Source organism: Hirundo rustica, chromosome 7 (assembly GCF_015227805.2).
Source record: "Hirundo rustica isolate bHirRus1 chromosome 7, bHirRus1.pri.v3, whole genome shotgun sequence".
NCBI classification, from domain to species: domain Eukaryota; kingdom Metazoa; phylum Chordata; class Aves; order Passeriformes; family Hirundinidae; genus Hirundo; species Hirundo rustica.
The window spans coordinates 5,466,148-5,488,915 of NC_053456.1; the positions used below are offsets into that span (position 1 = coordinate 5,466,148).

The 22,768-nt window shown below is 38.6% G+C and overlaps 1 protein-coding gene across 5 annotated transcripts in view; it reads right to left on the bottom strand.

The window, feature by feature from the left end:
• Positions 1 to 465: 465 nt before the first annotated feature.
• The window catches only part of SPOPL (speckle type BTB/POZ protein like), a 33,158-nt gene continuing 10,855 nt past the window's right edge, over positions 466 to 22,768 (bottom strand). The window contains exons 1-11 of one of the 5 annotated variants that reach the window (XM_040069477.1): positions 20,738 to 20,756; positions 18,686 to 18,820; positions 18,391 to 18,512; positions 17,966 to 18,117; positions 14,261 to 14,388; positions 9,987 to 10,164; positions 9,837 to 9,892; positions 8,222 to 8,344; positions 6,908 to 7,050; positions 6,772 to 6,825; positions 466 to 4,733 (exon numbers count right to left, since the gene is read on the bottom strand). In XM_040069477.1, the coding sequence (XP_039925411.1) occupies positions 4,589 to 4,733; positions 6,772 to 6,825; positions 6,908 to 7,050; positions 8,222 to 8,344; positions 9,837 to 9,892; positions 9,987 to 10,164; positions 14,261 to 14,388; positions 17,966 to 18,117; positions 18,391 to 18,512; positions 18,686 to 18,763 (1,179 nt within the window). In that variant the 5' untranslated portion in view covers positions 18,764 to 18,820; positions 20,738 to 20,756 and the 3' untranslated portion in view covers positions 466 to 4,588. Of the gene's footprint in view, positions 4,734 to 6,771; positions 6,826 to 6,907; positions 7,051 to 8,221; positions 8,345 to 9,836; positions 9,893 to 9,986; positions 10,165 to 14,260; positions 14,389 to 17,965; positions 18,118 to 18,390; positions 18,513 to 18,685; positions 18,821 to 19,083; positions 19,197 to 19,232; positions 19,537 to 20,737; positions 20,757 to 22,768 lie in introns of those variants that run through there. The other 4 variants (XM_040069474.1, XM_040069476.1, XM_040069475.1 and 1 more) reach the window with 4 other exon arrangements.

Below are 22,768 nucleotides of genomic sequence, written 5' to 3' on the forward strand. Positions count from 1 at the left end.
CACTGCAATTTATAACCACATGGAACCCAGGGATTCCTCCTGCTGCCACTTCTCCTGTAACAAATGCCAGCAGCGTTCCTGCTGGATGTGCTCATCAGCAGCCTTTACTCTTTGGCAGGACAAAGGATGATGGGTTTGGATGGCGGGTGGAAGAAAGAAAGCGGATTTCAAACCCACCAATCCCATCTTTGTTATCACAGCATCAACTCCTCTTGTCCTGAGAGGGTCTGTGGAAGGGAAACACAAGTTAAGCTGTCCAGAGCTTTAAAGTGTCGAAATGGACAAATAACCGAGTTAATGGAGATCAGAGCAAGGCTGCAAGATGATCCTCCCCAAAAGAGGTTTCCAAAAGTACAGCAGCATATTTGACACTAGACTGGCAGTGCTAGTAAAATACCTTTCTCAAAGCAAAGGTAGCCATTGGGAACAAATGCAAGTACAGACAACAAATAAAGACAGACACACTTTGTTATAAGTAACAACTTTATTGTAACTTGATGTGCTGAAACGCAAAAATATTTTCAGCAACAAGGTACAAAAAGTATTTCACCATTAACATCAGCTGATAAAAAAAGGCTGGATGGTTTGATACAACTGTTTACATATCTGAATTCTCTTTAACATTTCCACCCCAAAACAGGTCCAAGTCATTTCACTGGTTTAACTTCTAAAATAGGACTCATTGATCTTAGGCCTTCAAAAACCAAGTCACAAATACAGTGAAGTTCCTTGCAAAACACTTGAAATAGTGAATTCCCTTTACAAACATAGTCCATTTACTGTAAGCAGAAGCCAAGATACGAGACTAAGTGTCTTGGCTAACCTAGGAGCTAAGCTCTGCACTAAATATGCTATCGACACCAGACAAAGGACAGGTAACATTCCATTTGTCAACTACCCAAAAAAAAAAAAAAAAAAAAAAAAAAAAAAAAAAAGAAAAAGAAAAAGAAAAAATAATCAATTAAGCATAGGAATTTTAATCAACTGTAAAATTCAATGAAATTCGACAACATTTCAGGTAGCAGTACCTCACATTTGCAATTCACTGCCTTCTATGAAACACAGTTTCAAACACTGCACATGGCTTTTACTCTCCCAGAGGAGAAGCCTTGCTGTGAGCATTTAAAAGGAACACAATCTCTGTGTAGGTCTTCTATTGATCTCATGTGCAAAGGTGAATTTTATACTAAATACTCAATGTTTAGAAAAACATCAGAACTAGAGTAACCTTGTGTCCAGGATTATTACATTCTGACATACACTTATCTTGTAACAGCAAATATTATCACAATATCACAAAAATATAACATTACTCGACTTGTATCTGTAATACTTATTCCACTTGTTTGTGTGGTTTGTACCTCGGTGAAATTGAATTTAGGAAGCAAGAATCAACATGCAACAGAGGTCAAATGCAACTTGAACTCTTCCATCTCAATCGTGTACCAAAGAGTATTCTTCTTCACCTTTAGAAATATGTTTTACAAAGGCCTTGCACCCTTTTATAACATCCCTTCATTGCAAGAGTTTCCTAAAAAGGCACAGTGTGTTCATACTTCTGCATGCAGTAAATGGACTAGGAAATAAGGATTATTTATTGAAGCAACTTCCACCCAAAGCATCTCCTTAGGAGAGGTCTGAATGGAGAAAAAGAAAAAAAATATATATAATACATAATAGCATTTTAACAGCAAATTGAGTCCTTATTTTTAGAAAGTCACCCTTGACAAAAAAACACCACACAGTCACACACACACACACGCACACACACACAGGACACATGCAGGGTTCTCCCCAGAAAAGCATGGAAGTGGTGGTTCACATCTATCTGAGAGAGTAGTGTTGGCAAGCCAAAACATGGCACCTTCATACGGCATATTTCTAACCTGGAGGGAAAACTGGGAAAAAACCCCCAAGATTTCAGCCTGGAAAAACCTGACCATTGATTATTGAATCGTTCCTGATCTGCTGCACTTCCAACTGAGGCTTTAAAGGCAAGTTCTTGAGATGTGGGGAATGAAACCGAGCTACTGAATCCAAAGGGGAAGGTTGTAATTACCAATGTCCTGTTCCAGTGAGAACACCGCACGTAGGTAATTAAAGAGGTGAATAATTAGTGCACTCACTTAAGAATACAGCAACTGCTTTAACTTTTTCTCAAGATCTGACAGAACCTGAAAGCATAAATAAATAAAGTCCAATCTGACCAGATGGATCAGCAGAGGGCTCTTTCCTGTTAGTGTAACACACGAGTCACACTGCCTGGCTCGAGGAGGGGACACTCTCTGATGCAGATGATAGCACAGTGTCTGATGGGTTTTTGGTACAAAGTATGCTATTAGGCTTTAAAAAATACTAATTTCCAGAAACCCTTAAGGTTTCCATCTGATTACTGTGAGTTGTTACTTCAGAACAGGCTGGCCTGTTACAGCATTAAATATTCACGTCACTTTGCACGCGAGCGCTGTGAGTTTTACAGACATGAGGATGAGGAGCTGTAGTCCCAACACATTTCACAGTGCAACAAAAGCATCATGATTTTGGAACAAACACCTTCACCTCCCTGTTGTGGAGAATGCTTATGAGACCGTATCTTAGATGAATATTTAAAATCTGATAAATCTCTGTAAATATGTAATTCGATGCCTTGTGTATTATTAAAATTTCTGGGTTTACAGTTTAGCCATCATAAAGATTTGGTTAGAGGGTAAGAAAAAAAATCATGTTTAAACGTTTTAGTCTTAAAAATTGGACTAGGCTTTTTTTTTTCCAATTTATCTTTTTTTTTTCCAATTTACCTTTGTAAGTGGTTTACTAGATGCCGAAGTATAAAATGATATATTCCTTCTTCTCAAAACTTCATTCAGAGCAAGTCAGATGAATCTCAATGAAATGAGGATGGAGGAACTATCTGAAATTCCTCCTCTCTCCTCCCTGCATGACTTTTAATAGGCAAACTCAAACCCTTACGCAACGACGTTTATAAATTAGGTGAGCTCTCCTCCCATTCCCCGCTGCAAAACCCAAGTCTTTCCCCCCCAAAAGAAGAAATACAGCATATAATCACTATTACAGTAAACTCAATGCAATAACTCAGGGAACATTTAGAGTGTCCACTACTGCAGACTTTTCCTCCCAATTGTAAACAAAGCTATCAAACACTGAGGATGTTGATATTAAAGCTAAGGTTCATATAATAAAGAACTGGCCCGTGACAAGCAGTTTACAAATGTTTCATCCTTTTCACATTATGCAGAATTTCAATACCATCCACAATGCTAGTACAATAACTGAAATGCAAGACTGAGCAAGTCTCTGCTTGCAGATACCATCTGACATTTCAGGGAAATACTCCTCGATGTGTGCACAGCCTCCCCAGGTGTTCGTGGGAGCCGTGCATGGACGTCAAGATGGGAAAAATCCCCTCAAAGTTTTTACCATTCACATGCCTTTTTCAAATAAGCGAAAATATTCTGTTACTTAAATATGAAAGCTCGCAATAGCCACCTTCAGTTGAGTCTTAAAAAGGCATGCCTTTCTTTTCTAACAAAACTAAATCCCATGTGGCTGTGGGCATCTTAAAATGTATCTAAAAAGTTAAGCCACAATTACCTGTACCTCATTAATTCATCAAAAGCAAAATATATATGTACCACACAACATACAAAAGTTACACATTAAAAGTGCATATTCAAAATCCATTTGGCCCATTTCCTCAATTTACATTTGGTCATTCTATGCATCCTTGACTCTTCTATGCAGCCATACACTGGGATATATTTATTCCATATACAACACTATTCCTTTTCACATTGAACTCTTTCACCTCTCGTTCAGTTCTGCATTAAATGTAAACTAATGATGGACCGTAAAGAAACACAAGCAAAAGGTTTATTCTGTGTTTCTTTTCACCGCTTGGACAGCTTTGACACACACACAATAAGCATTACAAACTGTAATGAAAATACATTTTTGGGCCAAACCATTGCATATTTGCCCCCACAATGAAAAATAAATTATGTTCAAAGCAGTATATTGCCATAAATAGCCTGTAGGCATTCACTGAAGGTAAACAGGCTCTCCCTATATTTAGCACTTGCCTAGGGTACATGATGTGCCTCTGGGTCAAGTGCTTTTAACGAGAGGCCAGTCAAAACCTTCCAGTTAGCACAGGACCAAACTATAATCTTTTTTCTTTTTTCTTCTGAAAATAATGGAAGATCCCTTTCAAAAATTAATCTTCAGTTATCAACTTTACTGCATTATGGAGCTAGTGCAATCCTGCAGAGCCTAGTCAAAAAGACAAGGCACATTAAAAAATAATAATAAAAAAATCAAGATACATTAGACTATATGGACTAGAGAGTCATTGAAGATAATTTAAGGCCTTTCAGTGAATTAGAGTAATCAGTCTAATTTAAAGCTGAGGATTAAACCATAAATTATCCATCTGAAAAGCAAACAATAGGCTTTTTCAGCTTCTGTTCTGTGGACAAGGATAACAAAAACTCTCGTTATGGTTTGTGAAAACACCTCTGGGCAAGGAGGAGTGGAGTCAGTCCAATTTCTCTAGAGTTCATGGAAGATTTCAGGACTGTTTTAGCCGTTTGCGTGGAATGCCAAACTGTGGACACTGTGCAGACGCCAGAGCGCGAAAGGCCTCAGCTACTAAGTGAGGGTGGGAGTGGATCATGGACTTCCAGCCTGCAGTTTCCATTATGTCTGTTGCTTGGCTGAAAACAGAAGCATGAAGAACAGTCACACAATTTTACAAACCAAATGCACGGTGCAGAAGAGCAGGCAAGGCAGAGGTGCAGTCAAATATCATGGAACAGACTGTGGATGCCAGGGAGGGTGCCAACAGAGAGAAGCAGCAATCTGCAGTTTGGGTATAGAAATTTAATCAGATGTGGGACAAAAGGTACTTGGTTCTGCTCCACTCAGTACCAGCCAGACCTCAGCTAGAGAACAGTGTCAGAACAACCACCTTGAAATCGCTCAGGAGAAACAATTAAGAGGAAAACTACAAGAAAATGAGGTCTGAGACGAAAAGCAAGGGAAGACATGATAATCTCATTACATAAAAGGGCATGCTCAATTTGGGGAGAGGGAAGGATGACAAGGTGAATCAGCTGAAACTGCAGCAAAAATGACGTAGTTCATCTCCTAGAAAGAGCCATGAAGGCAGATTAGCTGGCTGGCTCCAGACCCCTTCACTGGGAGCCTGCAGTCTCAGTACCAGTGGAGCATACTGAGAATATTCACTCTTTTTCCAGTGCAGATGATGGGCCACATTCAAAATAGCTTTCAATGGCCACTGCAGATTTTTAACTAACACAAAAGCAACAACAGCTTTCAGCAAGTATCATATTGACACCCAGGAGATTAAAAACAGTATATTTACTCAGTGTATGTATTTACTTTTTGGTGAAATAATATAGAAAAAAAGCAAAAAATTCACTTTGCACATGAAGAATATTATACTGGCTGGGTTGCATGTCACACTGACACAGGATAAATTTGTAATTTGGAAGTAATATGCGTCAATCCCAAGTTCCCGTTGCTCTGCATTTTCAAAAGCCTTTCATGAGCACCTTCATGCTGTTTCAGGAACATTATCAAGCACAAAGTCATCAGCTGACCTCTACACCACATGATCTCTAAAACACCTTTGGCAGATTTCTAATGCAAGCCTTTAATCTGCTGCTGCAAGTCAGTGAAGGTAAGGGCCTTGAGAAACAATACCAAAGTTCAGACTCCCTGGTGCCCAGAGTCAGTAAATTAAGCCAGGCCCTCTCATATTATTTCCCTGAATTACTGTGGATGTTTCAGCTGAAGCAAAGATGACCAGCATGTTAACTAGGCAAATATTCAAGACAGAAGTCAGCTCAGGAACTTCCAAATCACTTGAGAAGAAATACATCAAGTAGTTATATAGTTATGATTCTGACTTATCTCTATTACTGGCATTTTACTATTTACCTTTCACCACCCACTTCTTTTCCACATCATGCTCAATCATTATGCCTGTGAAGCCTTTTTTGTTTCGAGGAGAAACAAAAATTTAAACTAACTGGTACAACATAGCCTTTAAGTTCTCTGGAGAGTCTGATGGTAAGAAGTAAGAGCTCCACTGCCCTTTACACTGTCTGAGCCTAGCACCAGCAATTCTGCAGCTGGCTGCCTTCCACTCTGATTCACCTGAGCTGCTGCAATCAGTGCCAGAGCCTGAGCCACACAGTCTCAGACTATTCCCAGTGTAGGCAGGAGCCCTTAGAGTCAGAGGGACCTGACTGACGAGTTGTGTGGCCTTCAGAGCACTTGTGCTGGCATGTGGGAAGGTGCACAAACACGTCCCCAAAGGCAAAGAAAGAGAGCAACTGCCCTCCTTTCTGTGGAAACACTGCAGGCTCAGACTGACCCAAGCAAGTCTCAAAACCACACTGGGGTTATCACTCCTCCAGGCACAAACCTGGGTACTCTTGAGAATGGTTTTCTCTCTAAAGGCTGCTTCCATCATCTCACAGCACTATGCCCCTGGGAGAGGGAATGAAAACCAGCTAGTGTTAGGATCTCACGCTGGAGAGCGGTTAACATTCCCTGTCATTTAAAGGGGGAGTCACAGGCATAACTGGGGTAGCATCTGCTGAACCCTACTTTACTTACAGTCAGTGACAGGCCTCAGTAGTGTGGAAATGAAGCAACAGTTCTTAAGATCTGCAGTCTACTTAGCAGTGTTTGTACAGAACATCATGGGGCAGGGAAACTTACTTGCTATTCCAGTTTTTCCCATCTTTACACCCAAGTTGTCTAAGAACACTGCACCTGCAAGAGAGGTGTGCTAATATTGAAAAAGTCCACCAAGTATAAACACAAACATATTTAGAGTCTTATAAGTGTTACTTGCCTGTTAATAAAGTCTATTGCTTGTGCTTTTAGCTGTTCAGCGCTGTGCAAATCTGCGAGGATAAGAATGTCAGCAACATTTTCTACCGAGAGGTTACTACAGAGTGCTTCCTCACACATGACCTTCAGCCGTTCCAGTGCATACTGGAGAGAGAGAAAAACTGCACTAATCATTCCTCAAACTCATTCCTTCTGTCCTCATCTCTACAGTTCTTAAAGACACTCCCAGCCAGGCTTGGTGCCTCCCGAGCTTAACCTCAAACTGCTTCCACACAGGAAAGCAAAGCACAACGTGCTGCCCTGAACGGTTCTCAAATGTAACACAGGCATTAGGCTTGGCACAAAGTAATTACAGACCCTGCTGACAGGGTTTTTTATCACAACAACAAAAATAACTCATTCAGAAGTTTTCATTTCACTCCTGCTTGGTAAGGGAGCAGGAGCAAGGAAACAAATGAGCATTGAAGGGGTTCACATCTCTAAGTGAGGGGCAAGAATTGATACAATGGGGTTTCATCAAACTACATTGTTTAAAACAAATCTAAGTTTAGCCCCAAGTCATCTGTGAATTTCCTTATTTTTCTCGTACATTTGATACAGCCTATGAGAAATCTGATGGAAAATAACTGATCCCCATATTATATTTTGCATGAATAAACTGTGCATCTTTTTTGAAGGAAGTCACTGTTTGAATCGGTTTCATCTTTATTTTCTCCTCTTGCAGACAATCATATAACTCTACAATATAAGTCTCTACATTTATCAATAATGCCCTAAATCAAGGCCAGCATTCAAAAAAAACCTTAACTGCTGAGCTGCTGTAAATCCCTTCATCTCAAGAATCACAGTAGAAAAAGTATTTCAAAAAGCAACAATTTCAAGAGTAGACAAGATCCCAATAAAGAAGAAATGAAAGATCAGAACTATTACGTTTGTAAATTCTAAAGTAGCAGTACTTTAGGGAAACACAGTTAATTCAAGAACTTGGATAAATCTTCTTGAAGAATACAAAGATCTAGTTACATTTTATTCAAAACCAAATTTTCCAAATCATATTAATGATCTCCAATTTCTAAAACAAATTGATACTAAATAAATACCTGGAACACTTCTTTTTAAGAAAGGATTTATCAGTGTTCTACTGCTAAAAATGTCTGTTCTTTCCTATCTTCCTTTATTTCTGATGAGAACTGCTTCTCATATTTTAACAAAGTAAAATACATATCAAACAATCTGAAAATAATATTTTTCTTTTTTTCAGACAACACTCCCCAAGCAAACACCAGGTTTGGAAACTTTGGAGTCGTTTACTTACTTTGTCTGCAGCTGCCAACAAATTGTCAGCCATTTTTTCAAGGTTTGGTGCTTTTCCTGTGTAAATGAATCTCATCATTTCTTTAAAAACTTCGGGGTCTACATCATTTATTTCTACACGATTCTGGTAAAGAAGAAGAATCAATAAAGATTTTTAGCTACAATTTCAAAGCGAATATTAAATATCATCTGCATGCATGCTACAAGTTTTCATTCGCCATCCATCATACAAAACCCCTACAAATTTAAGGTAACATTCAACAATGTTAAGGTGGAAGCAATCAAAAAATCTCTTAAAAGTTAGGCAGAAATCACCTGGAAAAGCTTCAGCAATAAAAAGTAATTGCATTTTTCCCCCCTAGAAATGCACAAGAGTCTATCACACAGACATACATAAAAATCAAGACAGTTTCAGGAATATTTAAAGATGTTTCTGAGTTTCCAACACAAAGACAATGTGTTTGGAATATCAGAAGTTAGAGCAGCAGACAAAACAAATTGAGCCATTCTTGGCTCAATTTAAACCGAGTCAACACAGCCCAGGTTTTGTTCTGAGAATCCAGAAAGCAAACACATTGAACTGACATTACACAGCTGAAGACTGCCCTAATACAACAGTGTTATTGCAAGCTTGACCAATCCCGTAACAGACTTTTGAATGGAGTATAAAAATCCCAGGCACAGGAGATGAACATGGTCTGGTTTCCTATTTAGGAGTGGGGCTGCACTGGAGATCCACTGGGAACATGCCTGGCATGGCACATGGTCACAAAAAGCTGTGACCTGCTTGGATTTCCTTCAGTCCAGGAACCTCAACAAAATGCTCCCAATACTCCAATTCCACCTGGGACAGTTTCCAAACTGGAGAGGTGCTGGGAAGGAAAGTGACCCTCGGTTGTACCACAGCACCACGTTCACCTGACGGATTTGTGCACACATCTGGCATCTTGCAGTTTTCAAGGCCAAATGATGATCATCCATCATAACCTTTTTGTGAGGTGATCAATTCCTCACCTTTCCATGGTTTCTGCCTACAACCAACCCATTTTTGATAGTCCTTCTTCAAAAGACACAAACAGCTCCTCACTGCAGGAAACATCAAGTGCATAAAAGCACAAGCAGCGCTCTGCTGATTAAGTAACCACCCATCAAAAACACTTACACAGGTCAAGTACCTGCAGAAGCTGTGAATGAAAAGAAGTGTTCCACTGCCTGAGGGCTTAATTCCAGTCATAACTCGACTCTTGTTTCTTGGTTACCATAAAAAACACTCTAATACTCTACAGTGAAACCTTAGTCAAGTCAATCAGCTGATAGGCTACAAATTGAGGCAAAATGGGGGCAGAGATTACCAGGTCAATTACACCAGTAGCTAATGTTTAAAAACATTATCTAGGGCAGAATCGAGCGCCTGAAAAAAATCCAAATCTTCCAGCACCTCTCCACTCTTTCTAGAGAAACTCCCTCACAACTCAACAGGAAAGGTTCAGGAACTGTCCCTCCTGCACCGTAAGAACCCTCATCCTCCTCAATCTGCTGTACCTCAAGTTTTCTTCAACGTTTTCCTCTTTCACAAGGTACAAATATTTACATGTAACATTTTCAGTGAAGCTTACCTTTTTGCTTTCCTCCATTTCATGTTCAAACATCGCATTAAATACTGGAGATCGTGCTGCATCAAGAAAAGTAAATATTAAATATAATCAAATGTTAAACTTATAGCGAGTTAAATTACAAAATAATAGCAATACAAAAGTAGAAAGTACCTGCAAGGACAGATTTATGAGCTTTGAATTCTTGTCCTCCTACATAAAAACTGCAATCTGTAAATCTTGTTGTTTCCCAGAGATTCCCTAAATCTTCTGCTAGTCGACATTCAGGTACCTTCAAAGTGTTTGTATTAGACTGTCCTGATATATTTACTGAGTCTTGGACCACGCTTACCTAACAGAAAATCACAGCAAGACAACTCCTTCATTACTGAATGCCAACAACAATTAAATCACAGTACCTATTGCCAGAATTCCAACAAATCCAAAGTTAAGCAAAAAACAGTGAAGCTTCTGGCATTAGGCCAGAACCATAAACCAGTGCTTTACAGTTTACTTTTAAGTAACATAAAACAAACAGGGCTTACTTAGAGACTCTAATATTGTGTATTTATCCAACCAAAACAAAAAGAGAGAGCACAATACCACAAGCCACCTGACAGAAGTGCCAAAATAAATAAGGACAGATACAGTTCTTGGAAAACGGTGGGAACAAAAACAAGTTAACGCTATTTCAGAGTTAAATTAACAGTTCAACGCTTCACACATCTGAGTAAAATATACACAATATAAATATCTATACAGATCATCAGGATCATATGGTCACAGAAAAGTTTCATAAGAACAATGCATAGAATTTTTCAATAAGATATCCCTTATTGTACTGGCAATACAGTTAAGTTTATACATAATCTGCAGTGTGATAATGCAAACTAAGTGTAAGTAACAGCTCCTTCATTATTTCATTTTATTTAGTCTAGATGAGGCAGGAATCACAAGTAGTTGTTTTCCAAACAAGATTAAAAACTATTACTTTCAAAATACAAGGCACAGTAGGTAAATTCAATACTGAAATGCATGCTCACAAGATGTAACTTCTGGGCAGAACCAGTTAAGAAAACGGAAATATGTGCATCTGAAGTGAAGATTCTGCCATTTCCCCCCATGCTTAAGTCTTTCAAACAGGAATGGAACAGGACAGCAGCACTCCTTGCTGCTTTTTCAGTTATCTTCACATACTAAGTCCTTATAATCAGTGTGTTAGGAAAACAGAAGAGCTAAGCAGATTTTGCTTCTCTTGTCTGAGAGCACAGACCTGAGAATAAAACCTTTTTTAACAAGCCATACTACAAGATCTTGATCATCTCCTAAATACAGAAAATTAGGACTAGATCCTAAGAGAAAATGCTGATACTGTTAGGATCAGGGCTTTGGTTGATTTCCAAAGGCATCTGGAATAAATCTGGCATAAAGCAAGAACAGCACAGCTCAGCTTCACAGAAAGTTGAGGCACAGCAAGCCAAACACCAGACCAGAAGAGGAGAAGGATGATCCAATTATGACAGCAGCTTGGGGATTTGAATCACTGCCTAATTCCCTGTATCAGCTATAGCCCCCTGTGAATACAAGAAATTCCTTTATATTCTTCACCTTAAAAAAAAAGAGAAACCCAAAGCACAGCAAAATTTCCCTTTCACAGTTAGACTGTACATTTTCAACATAGAAAAAAAATCAATAGAGCTATTTCCCAGTTTTCAAACAGACAGTGATTTCAGGAGATATACATAAACCCAAAGCAAGTTTTAGCTTAGCCAAGCTCATCTTCTGTTGCCAGGAGAGTTCTGCTTTTCCAGAGCCTTGACTCAAAGTTCATGGTCCCAGTTGTCCACACAGCATCCTCCTGTTAGCTACAGACAGTGCTAGGGAAAGTCATCTCCACACTCTTTATGTGCACTTAAATTGATCTCTGACCTTCCAAACTTCTGGTTTAGAATGGCTTCTGATATATATTGAGAGCTGTGCAACACAACAATTTGCTAAAGGTCATCTTTTTAAGACATAACCCGAGCAAAGTTTTAATTCAAATCTTCCCCACCTGAGTGACCTGGCATGTATTGTCCTTTAAAAATTCTAAATACAAAGGATTACAGGGGACTGATATTTCATATCTCACTTGCGCAGATGGTACACCATGAATCAAGTGCATCCTCTTATAATTTATAATTTCTTTAAATAAAGCTGAAATCTAATCAAGTTAATCCCATACCAACTACTGAAAACTTGTCAACTTAAACAAGTTCTGTGTGATGACACTTACCAAGGATAATGCCCATGATTTTCTTCATTCTGAATCTGTTGTAATCTAATGGTAAGGGTGATATAAATGACTCCTTGAACTACTAAGGCAGGTAAGAGATCTGTGAAAGCAGGGAATATGCTATTCCATTAGCAGATGGAACATCTGCAAGGCTTCAGTACTTCCAGATTATATGGAAAGGGAGAAGTGAGTGAAAAGAGATCAGTGTGCCCAAGAAACTGAGGTTGTATTTAATCACTAAGTCACTCCTCACTGGTGGCAGCACCAGACTTCACAAAGTTTTAAACTTGACAGCCCTTCAGGTCCAATCCAAGGGCATATCCAGCTGATTCTGAGAATCTCTGGCAACACACAACGAGTATCTTTGCTGCCAAAGACAACCAAATCATCTTCCTGCAAGCCAACAGCAAGAAGGGCTAACCAACAGCCAGTAATCAGTGACCTTCACCAAATACCTGCTACCTCTGACGTGCTTTATCAAGCCAAGCGCAATATAGGCCTAAGAAGTGGTAAGTCAGCTTTCCAAACAGGAAACAAGTAGGAAGGCAAACATGGAAATCAGGGCTTAACAGTTAAGTTTTAAAAAGTCAAAAACGCAGGCTTTTCTATAGAAACAGGTCCTTCAAACAACACCTGTCTTTTCTAAGGACAGCTGAAGAGCTGGTATCACACATCCAACGAAAGAAATTCTTTAAATATTGCAGTTCCAAGATTTTCCTTAACCCTGAAACAAGCCAGAAGGTATTTTAACATGCTCACTGCTAACAATTAAATGTTTTACTTCCTTCCACATTTATAGTAAGGGTCCAACACTTCGCAAAAGCCACTCACATTAAAATATCAAGACATCTCGTAGGGAAACACAGCGAAATTCAGTGATAAGCATCAGAATTTCAATAACAGTATTTCTCTGTGGAAATTCAGTATTTCTTCTACTTGTATTTTTTTAAACAAACTTAATCTCTAAAATTAGAGAGTGATCTATTCCAAAACCACATGCTACTTTTAAGAGCTGTTCATTTACATCAAAGTGTTCATTAGGAAGACAACTTAAGAAGAGAAAATACTCAAAAGTATCTTTACAGAGCCATAAAACACTTGTTATATCTGCTTTTATCACCCAAATAATTGTATTCATAACAAATTTATCATGCAGCTAATTTAACTTGTCTAAGTGAAAATAAGATGCACTATATTTTTTGCAATATCTAGTCTCAAGGGCCACATTTCAATTATTCTTTCTACCCAGCATAATGACATATAATTAAATTGTAATCTTGCCAAGACAATTTTACACATTTCCTGTAAATACACAGATCAAAGCAAATTTATTAGCAGTTAGAGCATCTATCATCCTCCTAAGTCAGTAATCACTTTATGGCAGCCAAGATAACCAGCCAATGTATATTCAACATACACTCCACTTACACTGCTACTTTCTCTACTTTCCATTTTTAACAGAGTAAGCTTTCTACTGAAATTTAGTAGGAAAATTTAGGTTATGAACATAAATTATATGATCCACAATACACCATGAAGTTAAATTTATACCACAGCTCTCAAAATTAATTTTCAGTATCAAGCACACCTTCTACAAGATTTTTCTACTTGAATTTGCTCAGAAAACAAAATGTAACAACTAGCCAAAAAATAAAGCATTTAGTTTATTGGAAAGACCTGTTCATTGTTTAGCCATCAATTAGGATATTTAAGGAATATACATTCTGACCATCAGTTGGGCTTGTTTTACAATGCGAACCAGTATGTGAACATTTCGTTCTGCTTATCTAGCGAAAACCAACCCTCTAATTCCAAACACAACTTCCTTAAATAAAAGTGACCGCAGTAAAACAGCATTTCTATAGACAGCACACACCAGCCACCTCTGGCATAAATAATTCTACAGTCAATTCTGACTTAACTGTAGCAAATTCAGGGAGAAGCCCAGCAGTTTACAAGTGATCAATTCAATACAATTCTACACGTCAGTGTATAAGCACCAAAAAAATAGAACAAAACGCAATGCAGACAAAGTAATGCATATTTTACCAAGCTTATGGTTTTCAGAAGACAATTTTAGAGTACATTACTGTTAAAAATCAACATGAATCTCTATTTATTAGAGGAGGAAACACTTTATTTAAAATTTTATTACTTAAAAATTAATACTCACCTCACAAAATAGTGTAAGCTTGTCATCTGGTAGAAGACCATTAGCTTCATCTAGTAAAAAATCTCTTCGGATAAATTTCTTAAATCCCCAGTCCTTCCCTTGAACAAATCGATACGCTCTTTGGCTTTCTGATAAAAAATTGTGCACAAATACAACAAGCTTAGGGGAAATATTAACAAATAACACCTAATTCCTCATCAAGACTAAGCGTTAATAAAAAAATTCATCAGTTTCACACATTTGGATCACGTGTCACGTTTCTAGAAAACACAGAACTGCTTAAAACCTTTTTAATATTGTAATAAGAGTTATTTTATAAAACACTTGATAGAATTTAGTGGAGCACAGTTTGTAATTCAAACCATATTATCTCCTTAGATCTCTCAGGCATCATCCAGCACAAGGAGTTTCGCAGTGAGTGTTTAAGAATGCCAATGTGTCAAAACAGGAATTGTTCAGAGGGAAGCACCATCACAATGAATTTGTCACCACAAACCCAGCCTGACAACCCTCTGCAGTTGTCATAACAATCTGGTTTGACTTCTTCCTGAAATGGAAAATCTTGTTTCACAGGTTGAAATTAATTTGAGATACAGTAAAAGCATTAAAACAGCAAAACAGAAAGGAAAGCTTTCAACTTCTAAGCTATTATTTGGTCCTGTAAGATATTAATTATATTCTCCTTTTGGCCCTAGTTATAATAATTAATTTTTTTAATCCATCACATTTGCTGTGATAACTTTTTTTCCCCCCTAATGTTCACAGCCAAAAAAGAATTCTCACAGTCATCTCAGTGCAAACACTTGTAAATTCAGTAAGATCACACATTTTACATGGCTGGTTGACTGAAAAGTGGCCACTTGCTGTCCAAATTAAACCGCAGGAAAGAGCACAATATATTTTAAATAAATTATGGGAAAGAGGTTATTTGGGAATGGCTTTGAGAATCTAAGTAGAATAAGGCACATTCTGAATTAAATTTATAAAGACTGTTCAAAATGAACACAGTAAGAATACTGAAATAAGAGCAGAGGGGGGTGTGGGGAGGGATCTCATGAAGAGTTCTTTAATAAAGAACTTCTCTTTCATTCCAAAAAAGCTGGGCAAGAAACACTCCACCATCTCCTTTGCTGTATGCAGAGATGCCTCAGCCTTCCAGAAAGCACTTTAGAAGTTTAAATCAGAAGTCTGTAATAAAAGCAAAGCATTTTTCACAACAGAATCTGTTAAAATACCATTCCTTCTACAGCCTCCAAAATAAAGCCATCAGCAAAGCCAGACTTCCCTACACCATTGACCTTGGCAGCAGCACTGAACACTCTTGAGCATGAACCACAGAAAACACACACGTGTCACACGCTGCCCTCACCTCCAAGAGCTGGAAAAATTATATTCAGAGCAGTTCTTTGCTAGGATTATATGAAGCATAATATCCTGCAGGGATTTTCATTGTATTTTCAGAGTACACTGAAGAGCCACCCAGGAGCTGACACTGCAGGAGCTGTGAGGTTTCTCTGTCCCTATCACCTCATCACACTCCTGTATCAACAGCCCCTTGCCCATGCAGAGCACAGCAGCACAGAAATGCACTCACTCAAGTGCAGTGTGGGCTTTGAGGGCAGCAGCACAAACACCCAACACTGTTCACATTTGAAAATCTGGATACCAAGGAAAAAAAATCACGTTTTAAAAAAAAATTGTCATGTTTTTTCAGCATCTGGATTAGTGTTTTCACACTTTCACCAACTTTTAACCTCGTAACATTGAAGAAAAAAACAAACAAAAAAAAAAAAATCAGAAAATCATGTTCCCAAAAGCATTGAAAAATTTCTTCTCTAGATTTAGCCCACTTCTTTATTCTGCAGACTTGGATTTTACTCTTAGCAGCAACAACCCCATGTTAACCCCAAAAATTAAGAACCAAAATGGAGCAGCATAATAGTCCAAATGTATTTTTCTTCTAGAAAATTTAAAATATTAGTTTGCTATCTGTTTCATACACAGCTTCATCCCTTGAAGCAGCAGCCTATGCATGAATTATCAATTTACAAAGGATATCGGAAGTGGGGCATCATTTTCCTGTGTAATAAATACACAGCATCTACAGAAGCAGGTGGCAAATGGCTGGAGAGTCCAAGAAATAAGACTTCTGTCAGTAATTTCCCAAAGTGAAAAAATATTTATAACTCCTGTGGTGCCAAACACAGCACAGCTACTACTGCAGAAGCTGAAGACACACCCACTCGCAGGGTTTTTGGCACTGCAGTGGATGATGAACCAGCAGAGAGCTGATGGGTCAGGATTTGGGTGCTTGCTACAGACCCACTGGTCAGGAACAAACAGGTCAGTGGAGACTGGGGTCATGGGGGACAACAAATCAACAAGAACCCACAATGAACCCCTAAGGCAAAAAGGGCCAGCAGGACATGGCTAAAGATTAAAACAGATTGCCCAGAGAAGCTGTGGAGTCTCCATCCTTGGGGATGTCATAGCACCACAAGGCCCAAGCAAACTGACCCTGTTTTCAGCAGGGGTTTGGGGCCAGCCAGCCTCCAGAGCTCCTGGGCAAACTCAACATCTCTGTGCTTCTAGGATTAGCTCTACCAACAGTTTTTGATGCAGTTTCACATTTTATTACAAATAACCAATCCTCTCCTGGACTGTGTCAAGTCCAAACGTACACATTCTCCAAACAATTCCCCAAACGCACACAAGTGTAGCTTTGCTCATGTAAGCTCCAGAAGGAAGTTTGCAGGGACTGGAAAAAACCATCACTATCACTGTAAAAGGATTAGCTGAGTGTAACATAGATAGCAACCTTCCTTCCAAATAGTCCAATAATTTAATTTTTACATTTGAACTCAGTTCTGTGGATTTAATTTGAAGATTCCAAGTGGGCCTAGTTACTTAAGGAGAAATAGTGTAAACTTTTTTTGTATAAACACTGCAGAACTACAGACGTTTTGTAAGAAATGCAGAACACGCAAACAAAACAGTTCCTGAAACATCTCTTAAGTCCTGGAGTAGAAGAAGGGAAGAAAAACAGATATTCTTCATATACAGGACTTGCAGCAGAACAAATTCAGTGCAGATCAGCATTAAATTATTCATTTCCACAAGAATCCCAGCTTTCCCAAAAAGCATTTCCAATGAAGGTTGTGCTCACAAGTTTGAAACTAAGAGCCTTCCATGCATTTTTCATATCAGCACAACAATTAAATCAAATCACCCGTTATTAAAAATAATCTTCTAATCCCTTGGGTACATGGCACATGTTTTAAGAGTGATTACAGTGTAAATCAGCTGAAATAGACCAAATATTATAAAGGATGCCACAAAAAAAAAAAAAAAAAGTCTGCTTATCCTATTTAATAATGGAAATCAAACACTTCCACTGTAGCTACAAACAAGAAAATACACCTCTACCAACAGGAAACAAGAATAATCTGCTGGAAAAACTAAGTGACAAGAACCTGGAGTGACAGCAGTTGGCAATGTGCTGTAATTTATACTGCTCAGGATAGGATTAACATAGCTCAGTGATCAGAAATGTGTGAAACATGAACAGGACTTTATAATTAAGTTCCTAAAAGGAAATTAAAAAAAGGTATTTTAAAAGTTTATCTCAATATTAAATTCTGCTCTCAACTGAAAAAAAAATTACATTGCTGATGTTTTTACAAAACCACATTAATATTCCCTTACCCATTGCTTTTGTTTCTTCTCTTTTAGCATTAAGCAGGGAAAATTTGAATTTTGCTCTGACTTCACTTTTCGGACAACTGACTAAAAGCAAATACAATGACAAGTAGTCTTTGCTTTCATCATCTAATCCCTTTGGATTCACTCTCAGGCACCTGAAAAAAAATGGAGAAATTGTAATTTTTAAATGGTACCCCAAATAAATTCAAAAATACTTCTACACATAGTAGACACAATAGTAAATACTACTGAAATAAATGCTTCCATTGTGATTGCTGATATTTTGAAATTAGAACCAATCCATACCTACAGTAACACTTCAAGAAGTGTCCAAGTTTTAATATTTATTTGTAATTTAACTTTACAATTTCTGTGAGCAAAATAACCCCAAAACAAAACCAAAGCACTTGCTCAAATAAAGACCTTACCACTTCATTTTGTCATTTGGCCCTGATGAAAATGTAGAACTCTTTAAAACTTCACCCATTTCTTCACGGCAAAAACTGAAGTTATTAATGGTCCACATGTATGAAAATTTTACTACTTTAACCTGAACAAAAGATCAGAAAATGTTAAGAAAATTTAACCTGCATATCAAGCATTAACTATGAGAACTACTCAGATTGTCAGCTATGTTTTTTCAATACATCAATAAGGATAATTATTTTTTTTAACAATTTTTATGACAGTAATAGAAAACAGAGCCATTTTGATGCAGATTACCTGTGTGTAACACCAGCTTTCAGCCACAGGTCCACTGGACATCTCCCCAGGAGGAGGTGGGGTGGGAACCCTTGACATTGCCACGTATTGCAGGCTTATAGGATCAAGAGAGCAATCCAAGCTTCAGTAATTTCCCTAAAAAAAGTAATTCATACATTTTGTCCATCCTTTTTAGGTGTGGGAAATACAAAAACTCATTTTACTGTGTTTATTGAATGATGCATCTGAAAATTAAACCTGAAAAGAGGACAATGGCTCTGCTGGGTGTCACACATTAATAACCACTGGTGCTCAAAACCTGCAGGCCGAGCCCTCACACAATAATTTACAAAAATAAGCACCTCTGCATCACACACCACCACTAATGACAAGATTTCAACGCCCCCTTTGCAAATTACCACTTTGGCCACTCCAGAAGTGTTATAACTTTCTTCAGGCTCTCCCCCTTTGATTTGCAGAGTACCTAGAGCACTCAGGTATTAGTACACTGCCTCAGTTTTTCACCCAGACACCCTGAGATTTCTGAATGGAGGGTAAGAAATCAAACCTGCATTTCAAGCAGTATTTTCTTTCACAGATGCTTTCTATCTTTAACACTAACAGACACAGCCAAAGAACTATAATCACCACAACCACATGCTTGATCCCTCTCGAAGGACAAAGCAGGAAAACAGTTCCAGTCAACTCCCAACAACAAATAAAGGGATTCTGACATGAACTACCACTGCCTGCCACAGCACTACAGCTCCTGCTGCCCATCAGGAACTGAGTCACTTGCCCAGATCCCTCACACCTGGCTACACAGCAGTAACTGGGCCTGGCTAATGAAAGAAGGTGGGCAACGAGAGGGCAGCTCTGGGTTCCTGCCTGGCTCTCCTTTAAGGGAGGGTCTGCTGTCAGCTGTGGACAGACTCCTGCCACAAGCACAGCTTCTCACTTAAGCTGCTTCATTAAACTGCTCTGAAGTGAAATGAATCCTAATCAAACCAGAAAAAAAAAAAAATCAATTCTTTCTGCCACAAAACATTTTCTCTTAGTACAGAAAGTTTCTTTAAACATATCCTGCTATCACTTAAAAGCAACCATCATGCTGCAACATTTGATTGCTTCACTGTACAGCTCTTTTCAGCTGTGATAGAACAGCATTGTCTTCCTCAAAAGATGGGACTGCACATCACTAATCATGATGGAACTCTCCAGGGATGGAGCAATACTTAGAATCAAGGTTTTATGCAAACATTAGTAAAAAGACACTGCAAGAGCATGTACAATTCAGTCATGAAGTGAATAAGTTCATTATTCCTACTGGAAGAATTCTGTTCAGTGAAATTCTATGATCCTCACTGGATGTCTTCCCCTCTGCCTTTCTGGTACTGCTTCTCATTCATGGTATGAAGCAGCCCTTCCTCATCAAAGTCTGCTGACAGGCGATTGCTCTGAATCACAGAAGTACAAGACCTTGAAAAGAAAGCTAATTCTCAGTTTTTACCAGATGAGGAAGCAGATGCTTTATAATCATATCCCTTAAAGAATCTCTACCAACAGATCGGATATGACAGGGTGAAAACAAAATACTGAATAGCTCTCCTGTAAGATATGGATCCCTGAGACATTGAAAACTAATCATAAATACAACTCAGCTATCTAAAAAATGAGTTTCCCCCCAAAAAAACTTTTATTTGTGGCAACATTCAGTATTTCATTAGTACTTTTCATAAATGAAAAACAAACATCATCCCTAAATTTAAGACAACTGAATTTGGTTGTTTCATATTTTTTTTTAAGCAGGAAACACCTACACTGTGCATGTTGTGTCCACATAGTTTTTGCTTACATGTTTACAATTGGTTTTGATTCTCTGTACAGAACCACCCAGAGAAAAATTCCCGGGAAGGATACACATGAACTTTTGCTTTCATTAGCAAACATCAGCACTTAAATTACCATTATTTCTGGAAGCACATCCTACTCAGTGGTGACACCTGAAGCTGTTCCCCAAATGCATTGGATTTTGAGACACCACCATATCCTGAAAGGGTTAGAATAGCTTACCTCAGCCTTACTGAACCTGCTTGGTGCTCCTCAATTCTCCAGAGCTAAAAGCATGAAGAAATACAGCCCTTTCCTTATTCTGTCATTTGCATGAGATGCACAGGACTGTCTCGTCTCTCATCTGCACCTCAATTCTTCAGCCCATTAGACCAGTCAGCTCCCAGTAACCATGAAGGAACAGCAGATCTGTGCCAAATTTGCTCTGAAGGGGTTTCTAAATTGGAAAAGCCTGAAAATAACTGCTGTACAGAATCTCTTTTAAGAAAGCGTTCAGTGACCTTGGGCCAGCTACCAGTAGTTATCTGCCCACTCCTGTCTCACAGCTAAACCAGCTTGATTCACTGAGAATTTAACTCTAAGCAAAGGTAGTTATTTGCAATTACTTTCAGGTCCATCTGTTGCCTTGTGTCTGTATCTGTTCTACCCAGGGCATCTGTGCTTCAGAGGCTGCTTCCACCTTCTGCATGGCCTTTATTTAAAGAAGGCCTGGTTTTACCTAAGTACACTTCTCAGGTCCTTCTCAATAGCCTCAGCTTCTTATAAAGTTTCCCCTCTACAGCACTAGCACCAGACAACTGATTTTCATGTCTAGATACATCTCTGAGGAAGTTTTACACCTCTTTTTTTTTTTTTTTTTTTTTTGGCATGGATTTACTAAGCCAATCACATTTTTAGACTGAAAAAACTGGTAGAAAACAGTAACTTTAAATCCTTGATACTGGGAGTCTGTGTTGAGGAGCTGTCTATTTTTGAGTATGCCTGAGCACACAACTTAAGAAAAACAAAGGACCTACCAAGACAAACTGAATAATGGGAGAATGAATAAACAGAGCTTCTGATGTTCTGTTAACACATACCAAAAGACAGGGTGAAGGATGGAAATGGTTCAGCAGTACTGCAGATCTGCCCTTCACTTCACTTAATCAATTAATTGGGATTTGGGCAGTGTCATGGGAATATTTACCAGAACTACAAGGTGAGAGACAAGCTTTCAAGATGCTATCCTGAAGTGTTGGGGTTTTTGGGAAAGGACTTTTGCAGTCCTCAGACTGAGAGCCAGCCCACACTGAGTGGCCACCAGGGCAAAGTGGACCCTGCACAGGCAGCCTAAAGGTGAGAACAAGAGATGCAACTCCACTTCCTTCTACCGTGCTCTGCGTGGGGAGGAGACTAAATACTACTCTGAAGAAATTGTTTATGAATCATTGATTAGCCACTGTCATCAGCTCTGACAAAATGGTTTTCCAAGTACCAACCCCTCATCACAGCCTATTAGACCAAATGGTTGGGAACAGAGAGAGGTGGAGTTCACAAAACCAGTCGGAGAACGACTGGGTGGAATGAAATCAGTGAAGTGCAGGAAGACAGGTCTGCTATCTGCAGGATGAAACAACTTAGAGGGACAATTTTCATGCTAGAACCTGCATTTATTACTCTGCAGGTTATCATGAACAAAGCAGCAGAAATAATGGAACATTATCAGACAACAGCTCCAAGAGTTTTCAGGCAATGCTGTGCCTGTCTGGACACAGCCTAACAAACCAGTCTGTGTGGCCGTTCTGCCAGGCAGAAATGTCTGACCATCAGGGCAAACATGCACTGGGAACAGGAAAACAGCCTCTAATGGATGGGGTCAAAGAAGTTTCTGGTTTTCAAAAGGAAAATAAGATGTATTTTTAAAGAGTATCAAGTTCGTTTGGGTTTTTTTTTCTAATGAAGTGATATACTGAATGTTGTACAGCAATCAGTGCTGATTTAATTCAGTTTGTGTTCACTGTCTTGAAAAAAAGAAAGAAAAGGTCAAAGGTTCTTTGCTTATACTTCAGACCCCAAATATGATGGGCTTATCACTTCTTCTACTGGTCTGTTACAGTATTGGCTTCACCTGATAATCGCTCAGCAAACAAACCAGATTCTGTTAAATTAGGATGTTCAAGAAGCTGATCCTCCTACAGTGAGCAAGCACGCAGAAATAACATGAAAAAAAGGAGATTTTTCAAAGCATATTTTATTTATGAATTAACTGAAGTG